At 49.8% G+C, this 9020-nt stretch overlaps 1 protein-coding gene across 2 annotated transcripts; it reads left to right on the top strand.

The window, feature by feature from the left end:
- Positions 1 to 320: 320 nt before the first annotated feature.
- Positions 321 to 8794, top strand: LOC146700926 (trafficking protein particle complex subunit 14-like). 2 transcript variants are annotated; one of them, XM_085471164.1, is made up of 13 exons: positions 321 to 596; positions 1668 to 2011; positions 2132 to 2227; positions 2321 to 2450; positions 4021 to 4107; positions 4542 to 4662; positions 4985 to 5132; positions 5392 to 5474; positions 7047 to 7198; positions 7489 to 7625; positions 7703 to 7781; positions 7864 to 7978; positions 8046 to 8794. In XM_085471164.1, the coding sequence occupies exons 1-13, from the start codon at positions 404 to 406 to the stop codon at positions 8200 to 8202; spliced, it is 1842 nt and encodes a 613-aa protein (XP_085327290.1). In that variant the 5' UTR covers positions 321 to 403; the 3' UTR covers positions 8203 to 8794. The 2 variants fall into 2 exon arrangements, with proteins under 2 accessions (XP_085327290.1, XP_085327291.1); XM_085471165.1 differs by having other exon boundaries at positions 1671 to 2011.
- The last annotated feature ends 226 nt before the right edge of the window (positions 8795 to 9020 follow it).

Consider the following 9020-nt stretch of genomic DNA (forward strand, 5'->3'; position numbering starts at 1 on the left):
ATAAGTAAACACGTGTGTGTGAACTCAAAACGTCAAAAAGCAAAGCAAACATGTCTGCATCGGTACATGGATGTGAATTTATCTCGTTTCTAATCAGAGCCACACTTAAGTGCAATAAATCATGTAAAAGGTCCAGATAGCTGCACTTAAATAACAGCTAAATAAAACCCAGACGCTCCTCTCGGTGCTTATTATTTTCAATTTCATGTGAGTTTGGCAACGGCGAGAAACTTGGTGTCGTAGTACCATGGACGTCCACTATGGGGCGCTAACGGTCTCATTTTCCCCCATTCGGCAGGTGTCCGTGCTTTTACTTTGAAAGTCGCAACAGGAAGTGCGCGTTTCATTGTTAGAGCGTGTTGACTGTGGTCCTGCTGCCGCTCAGCCTCCTCCCGTCGTCGCCATGGTGCAGATGATGGAGTCGCAGTGCGAGTATTTCATGTATTTCCCGGCGGTGCCGATCACGGACCTGTCCGACCCGGCCCGGTACCGCACGCTGCCCCGCAGGAGCCACCTGTACCTGGGCGAGACCGTCCGCTTCCTGCTGGTGCTGCGCTGCAGGGAAGCCGGAGCGACGCCGACCGAGCACGGCCCGGGTACGTGAGGGAGGGCCGAGGAGAGATGAGTGTACGAGCCTGTGATAGTCAGACAGACGTGAACATGAAAACACGGAGACAGAGTCTGGTGTGGGAGCAGCTGTCACAGAAACCTGCTGAGGCTCCTCCTGTAACGTTAGGATGTTTTCGTGACGTGTCCCGCAGGTGTGCGCAGGATATCCTCGTTATGCCGTCTTACATACGTCACGTGTATTTATATGCATGAGTCACGTTAGTCAGGAACAAACAACAAAGCCTCAGCAGTAACGGCCGCACACTCACGGTTAACCCTTTGTCTGCATTTATGGAGGTCATACCTGCACCACCCAGAAACCTCCACCTGACTGTTATGGCCGCGCAGTTTAGGTCAAAGCAGGCTCAACGTCTGCGGTAACAGAGCACGAGAAACTAACACATCCAGACAAATGCATTCATTAAACCTGCGCTTGGCCAGCAGTAGATACGAGCTTCAAACGAAACCATGTAGGTGCAGAGCGGGACTCACATACAATGAACCAGAGTTAAACTCCTGAGATGATCCGGCCGGGGGACCCGTACTGATCCAGGACCAGAACATCGCTCAGTACCCAGCAAACTGGAGCTGAGACGGTAAAATCCCAGCAGCCATGATGGATCAACGCAGGGCTGAAATGCTACTGTGCAAAAAGCAAGTTCAGTTACTGGGAAACGAAGCAGCAAAAAGATGCAGTAAAACACATTTAAATAGAATAAAATATCGTATGAAACAGGACCATACCTGCCTTAAACACCTGCACAGATGGGGCCGCAAACACGAGCTACTGTAGGACCGCAGCTCCACCTGCAGGGATGAAATCCCACAGCTCCAACACGGCTGCAGCACTGAAACAGGAAAAGATGTGAAGGTTCAAAGAGTGAGCGCTGCCACTGAAACAAAGAACCGTTTGGGGAATTTGTTTTCGCTTAACTTTGTTAGTCATTTTCTCAGAAGTCTGAGTTACAGAGTCAAACTCTTCAGATTTTTGTACTTAAAAATGTTTCTTTGGGTGTAAAAAGGCTTCCTTAAGTCTGGAGCAGAGCTGTCTCTTCCAGCAGGGGGCGCTGATGGCACCGCGGCAGGTTTTGGGACGGAATCGGCCAGCAGCCGGGCGTGGAGGGAGCTGGCCGGATCTCTGTGCGCCGTGGCGAGCGTGAGTCCGGGTGAGAGCAGTCGTCACCGAGGCAACCACCATCAGCATCACCACGACTACCAGAGCAGCGGGGACGAGGCCAACGAGGACGGCGAAGAGGACTACATCGCGGCGGCCGAGGCCGCCATCGCTGCGCTGGGCAGCAGGGTGGACTCCCGGTGCCGGAGCTTCAGGGACTGCAAACCTCTGCTCATCCACAACTCCTCTGGGACGGCGTCGAGGGAGTTCCGCAGGGCGCCCGTCCAGGTAGACGCGCACCTTTACCTGTCTTTGATACGGCGCTCCTCTCTCCAGCTGTTAGATTAAGATCCTCAGAGGCGATGCTTTCCTCTCAGGCGCCATGATGTGTTTGCTCCTCCCTGTCAGTCTCCTCTAGATGAGCCGGTGGTCCTGACGGATGAGGTCATCTTCCCGCTCACCGTCTCTCTGGACAAACTGCCCGTCAGCACCCTTAAAGTCAAGGTCCGCCTTCTTCTGGACGCAGATATCTGGTGTTGTGTGAAGACTTTGAGTCGTAGCTGCTTCGCGCAGTAACTTTGCTCCATGTGCATTCAGGTGATGGTCACGGTGTGGAAGAAGGAGGCGGAGAAAGTGGAGGTGCAGGAACTCGGCTACCTGAGCGTGCTGCAGCAGAGAGAGCCGACGCACACCTTCAGACACGACCTGAACACCTTCAAGGCTCAGGGTAGGCACTGAATGCTTCATGGGAACGCCGCGGGTAGACAGACCGCTCCATTAACCCTTTAGAGCCGGTCGGAGCAGCACGCTCTGTTTTACGTAACTATTTTTAAATCCCAGTAGCTCTGCAACCACATGAGCTAGCGCAATAATTTTTTTTGCATATGAAACCGGAGGAGTTGTACTTACATCTGATGCCATCAGGTTGTCCTCGGTCACGGTTTCCTTCCACATAAAGCTTTGCAAAAACTGCATAAAAAGCACTTGCAGCAACAAAAACATAATATTCCAGAAACACGCTTTGCCGATCCGATCAGCTGTTCGTAACACTTCCTACGTTGGAATAGACGTCAGCGCGAACTTTTGCATGTCCGCCATTACCTGCCCGAAACCGGAAGTGACGTCATTTTTGCGGAAATGTAGTTTTTTTTTTTTTTTACCATCAGGGCTTCAGGGCCTATACTGCTCTTTTTAAAAGTTATCTTTGACTTTATAACTTTCTGTGTCTTTTCTGGGATGCTGAGGACTCATATTGCACTGCTGGAAATAGTTTATTTTGATGCACATGCTGCTTTTTTGCTAATTTTCTTTATAATATTTTTTTTTCCTGCAGTGTATAAAAATTGGTGTATTTCAAAAAGAAAACTATGAAGACACTCAAAATAAATTTCCTGTGGTGGGAAACTATTTTGTGCAACTTTTTTGTATTTACAGTTTTGAGGGATAAGCCTCTTAAATTTCTCTAACTAGAAATATATGTTAAAATATATGTTATTGCACTTTTTTGCAATTTATGTAATTACTATGCACTTAATGCAGACATATTATTAAAATCTGGGCTATAATGGTTGTATTGATGTATAGCAACTTGAAATGCTCCCAAAAATGGCTCCACAGCATGTAAAAATATAATATAAGCTTTGGTGGACTTGGTTCTATGGTCGGTCTTAAAGGGTTAAACATGAGCCACAGCCGGGGCTGAGAGGAAGCAGGTGGGAACAGCGCGCACCTGACAGTGACTCACACAGGTGACGATGAGAACAAACAAGATGCAACAGGAAAGTAACCTTCAAAATAAAACAGGAAGTACTGAACAATTATGAATCAAAGTAACGGGATGACGAGACATTTAATCATTATTTATTTTTGATGTCTGGCTCTCTTCCACAGCAGGGGGTCACGTGAGTGTGGGGGGGTGTTATTGTAGGCTCTGCCTGACAGCTGCTCGAGGTGACACCACCTGAGTCGTTAGCAGAGCATCCGTCTAGATTTCAGTAAATCAAGATAAATGCTGTAACAGTAAAAAACAATCAATGACGGAGGTCAGTTATGGACATATGATCAGTCTCATTGATCAGTCAGGAGTTAAATCAGCTCCTTCACTTCCGGCCTCCTCGGCTCCTGAGTCGCCTGAGATGGGGTGGGACCCATTTCCTGCTCCGTCCTCGCCTCTGAGAGCCTCGCTGAGGTTCCCACACTGAGGGCGGGACTGTTTTATCCTGATAAACAGAATTTTAATGATTTTATAAGATGTCACGTTGTCCTCTGGGAGGTTTAACACAGCTTCTGATCCACAGTGAGCACCACCCTGACCGTCCTGCCGCCTCCAACCGTCCGCTGCAAGCAGATGACTGTTTCTGGAAAACACCTCGCGGTCTTAAAAGGTACAGAACGTTCTTCATCATCACTGTGATGTCACTGTGGTGACAGATGTTTGCATGTCAGGGAAGCCTCCAAGCTAAGCGACATAAACCCAGCTGTGTGCTGCGACATGAAGCTGAACAGGGCGGCGATCAGCAATAGATGCATCACCTCCTTTAACCTGACGTCCAGCATGCCAGCGCACCGCCGGCACGCCGAGGCGTCGCTGAGCCCCGTGAAACGGTCGAGTCTCTGCTCCGTGGTTGTGACTCTGATCAGCAGGACGATGTAGGAATATTTTGGTATTTAATCTAAAAGCACCAGCAGAGGGCGCTGTTTTTTAAATCCTCGTTAATTAAAGGCCGAAACGAATCCGTAAATAAAATAAAATCGATTCAGTTGCTTAGTTGCAGTGGTTTGATTCCAACTGTGATTCTGTTTCCTGTCCCGCTGTCAGTGCTGAACGAGTCTTCTCAGGAGGAGGTGAGTGTTCGGGATGTTCGCATTTTACCGAACCTCAACGCCTCCTACCTTCCCGTGATGCCCGACGGCTCCGTGCTGCTGGTGGACAACGTGTGGTGCGTATACGACCCGTTCAAAGGGTTTGTGCCCAGAGTTCAGAAGGCGCCGCCGTGGCTGCTGCTGTCTCTGCGTGTTAGTTATGACTTTGTGTTTGTTACATTGTATTTAAGGACAGTGTTGTGTATACCTTGTTACACTGTGTTGGATTTTTATCATTTGTATCATTGCAGATAGTTTTTAGTAATGATGCTACTTTGTGTTATACTCGATTACTTTGAGTTTCTGGGACTTTGTTCGTAAAACGAGTTGTTGTGCAGTCAGATTGTGTGTTTGTGCGATGCTCCTGAATGTCTGTATTTGTTGTTCTTCGCTCTGCAGTCATCAGTCCGGTGAGGTCGGCATGGCGTCCTTCTGCCGGGTGGACAGCCTGGCCTGCCGTCTTCCCAGCATGCTCAGCGCTTTGGAGGAGCACGACTTCCTGTTCCAGCTGCACCTCAACGACATGCCGCAGGACGACTCCAGTGAGGTGCGTTCGTGTTGCGTTGTGTGTTTTATAGTTTGGTGCACAGTGCGCTCTGGTGACGTGACAGTTTGTGTTCTCCTCGCGATTTCCTGAAGAAGGAAAAGTAAACGACGTGTTTCTGTGAACGGCTGTGTCAGCGCAGGATTTATTAGGACTTTGAGGACGGACACACTGTAGAGCAGCTGTGACGCGACGGTCGTTCCTGCATTAATGCGTCCTTTACTTATTTCGCTGCTGTCAGCATGTGTGTGCTTGTGTTCAGGGGCTGGAGGTTCCTCTGGTCGCTGTGCTGCAGTGGTCAACTTCCAAGATGCCTTTCACCAACTGCATCTACACCCACTACAGGTAAGGCTGGATGAAACGCTCCACACGTGCTGTGTTAGTCTTGGTAAGAGATATCCAGGCTCGGGGCTGCAGACCTCTGCTGTGGCCACCAGGAGCGACGGGAAACATCTCCGTGCATCCGGACATACACTGAACAAAAATATAAACGCAACACTTTTGTTTTTGCTCCCATTCCCCATGTGATGGACGTAGAGACCTAAAATTCATTCCAGATACACAATATAACCATCCCTCCCAAACAGTGGTCACAAATCAGTCCAAATGTGTGGTAGTGGGCACATCTGCTATATTGAGATAATCCATCCCACCTCACAGGTGTGCCACATCAGGATGCTGATCTGACATCATGAGTAGTGCACAGGTGTACCTCAGACTGCCCACAACAAAAGGCCACCCTGGAATGTGCAGTTTTGTCTCACAGCAAAATGCCACAGATGCCACAAGCAATGAGGGAGCGTGCAATTGGCATGCTGACAGCAGGAATGTCAACCAGATCTGTCGCCCGTGCATTGAATGTTCATTTCTCAACCATAAGCCGTCTCCACAGGCGTTTCAGAGAATATGGCAGCACATCCAACCGGCCTCACAACCGCAGACCTCGTGTAACCACACCAGCCCAGGACCTCCACATCCAGCAGGTTCACCTCCAAGATCGTCTGAGACCAGCCACCCAGACAGCTGCTGGAACAATTGGTTTGCACAACCAAACAATTTCTGCACAAACTGTCAGAAACCGTCTCAGGGACGCTCAACTGCATGCCCGTCGTCCTCATCGGGGTCTTGACCTGACTCCAGCTCGTCGCCGTAACAGACTTGTGTGGGCAAATGCTCACATTCGATGGCGTCTGGCACGTTGGAGAGGTGTGCGCTTCACGGATGAATCATGGTTCACATTGTTCAGGGCAGATGGCAGCTGAGAATGTCCCAGTTCTTGCATGGCCAGCATACTCACCGGACATGTCACCCATTGAGCATGTTCGGGATGTGCTTGACCGGCGTATACGACAGCGTGTACCAGTTCCCACGAATATCCAACAACCTCGCACAGCCATTGAAGTGGAGTGGACCAACATTCCACAGGCCACAATTGACAATCTGATAGACTCCATGCGACGATGTGTTGCACTGCATGAGGCAAATGGTGGTCACACCAGATACTGACCGGTTCTGGGTCCCCAGACCCCCAATAGTGCAAAAAACTGCACATTCCAGGGTGGCCTTTTGTTGTGGGCAGTCTGAGGTACACCTGTGCACTACTCATGATGTCAGATCAGCATCCTGATGTGGCACACCTGTGAGGTGGGATGGATTATCTCAATATAGCAGATGTGCCCACTACCACACATTTGGACTGATTTGTGACCACTGTTTGGGAGGGATGGTTATATTGTGTATCTGGAATGAATTTTAGGTCTCTACGTCCATCCCATGGGGAATGGGAGCAGTAACAAAGGTGTTGCGTTTATATTTTTGTTGAGTGTATTTCCTGTCCAGCAGCAGGACGACACAGCGTTTAGTGTTTTTCCTGCTGCTTCTCTAAATGACCCGCCGTCCTCCCTCCCCTCCACTCAGGTTGCCCAGTATCCGTCTGGACCGGCCGCGCTTCGTCATGATGGCCAGCTGTCCGAGCACCGTCAGGGTGAAGGAGCACTTCAAGGTCAAATACGTTCTTCTCAACAACCTGCAGGACTTCCTGGCTGTGCGGCTCGTCTGGACTCCAGAGGGTCAGCGAGTATTTTGATTCATGTTTGATTTTTTGAAAAAATCCACCCTGCAGCTGTTTGAAAGGAAACCTGTGAGCGGGTTTGTTTCTGGGACTCATGGCAGTCTGTGGGGACTCAGCCTCTAGTGGACGTTAGGGGGAGTGCAGGCTGATGGTGCTTTGTCCAGCTGGTTCTGGTTGTGTTCTCCTCGTGGATGGAGACGGTTCTCTGGACCAGTTTCAGGAGAATCGCGCCGCTCTCTGTCAGTCGTGGTTCAGACCGAGTAATGTGTTGTTTGCTTGCTCGCTCAGGTCGAGGTCAGGGGGAAGACGCAGCGCTGTCTGCCGTGGTCTGTCACACCCCTCTCAGTAACCTGGGTCACTGCCGCAAAGGAAGCACTCTGTCGTTCAGCGTGGCCTTCCAGATCCTCAAACCAGGACTGTACGAGGTACGCCGAGCTTTGAGCGCCTGCTTCCTTATCTCGCCCGCTCACACGGGACGTCATGTTTTCTCCTGTCTCTGCAGCTGAGTCAGCACATGAAGTTAAAGCTCCAGTTCACAGCGTCGGTGTCCAACCCTCCACCCGACGCCCGGCCCCTGTCACGTAAGCTCTGAGCAGGAAACAAACACAAAAGGCTTTGACCTGCGTCTGTTCTGATTTCTGTGTCGTGTCGAAAACCATCCAGGTAAAAACAGCCCGTCCAGCCCGGCGGTTCGAGACCTCCTGGACCGACACCAGGCCAGTCTGGGGCGCTCTCAGTCCTTCTCCCACCAGCAGCCGTCTCGGTCCCACATCATGAGGTAACTTTAGTAACTTCAGCTTCATATCACATCGAGTATGTCGTTTAATCTTATCTGTGTGCGACAGGACGGGCAGCGCCATGGAGCGACGGGCCATCACGCCTCCCGTTGGCTCTCCGGTCGGTCGGCCGCTCTACCTGCCGCCGCAGGACAAGTCGCTGCTGTCGCTGGACAAGATCGCCAAGAGGGAGTGCAAAGTCCTGGTGGTGGATCCTGTCAGCTAGGCAGCGAGAGGAGAGGCTTTTATTTTGATAGAGAAACGCTCACGAGAAGAGATGACAAAGAAGCTGACTTCATGTTACTGCAGGAAACACCCCTGTGTTTGATCAGCTGACCAATCAGAACAACGAGGAAGAAGTTCATCCTTCAGCTGAAATATTTCATGTTTTATTGTATTTAAAGACACGTTGGGTTTTCCGGCTCGTTTCCTGGAAGCGTTCTTTAAAGTTTTATCTTATATTTATCTTTAAAGCATCGTCCAGATGGAGCCACTGAATCGTTTTATGCTCCAGGTGTGTTTTACAGGATGAAAGCTGCAAACACGCAGCTCAGCTCCACAAAGAGCTGAAGAACTGAGAATTTATTTTACATTGTTTAGTAAAGTTTCCAGGAAATGAGCTGGAAAGTGCCAAACCTGCAAAATAAAGTGTTAGCTTTTTACTTCTGTGTTATTTTCAGAGTAAAAGACATTACAGGTTAAAAACGTATTAACCTGAGGACAGTCACAGTTAACGTTTTCTTTCAGTGTTATTTCCTCCATCGCGTCACAAACGGTAACTTCAGCAGAATGTTGCTAATAAAATGAATGTAATGGTCCAGGCTGTTGTTGTGAGTCTGCAGACACCCGGAGCTCCCTCACAGCGTCCCTCTGAGGACACTCAGCCTTTTATTAAAGAGCAGCACGAGTCTGCCGCCTTGCTCACGGTGTTCTGGTTCATCCTGGTTATTAACTGGCGCACATTAGCAAGACAAACTCATGAAAACTCGGGAATTCAGCTGGGATGCAGGCAGGAATCTCCAGCACTCAACCTGGGAAAACAGT

Source organism: Copadichromis virginalis, linkage group LG10 (assembly GCF_057382275.1).
Source record: "Copadichromis virginalis isolate Kocher_CV1m ecotype Utaka linkage group LG10, C_Virginalis_male_GT1.1, whole genome shotgun sequence".
Taxonomy (NCBI): domain Eukaryota; kingdom Metazoa; phylum Chordata; class Actinopteri; order Cichliformes; family Cichlidae; genus Copadichromis; species Copadichromis virginalis.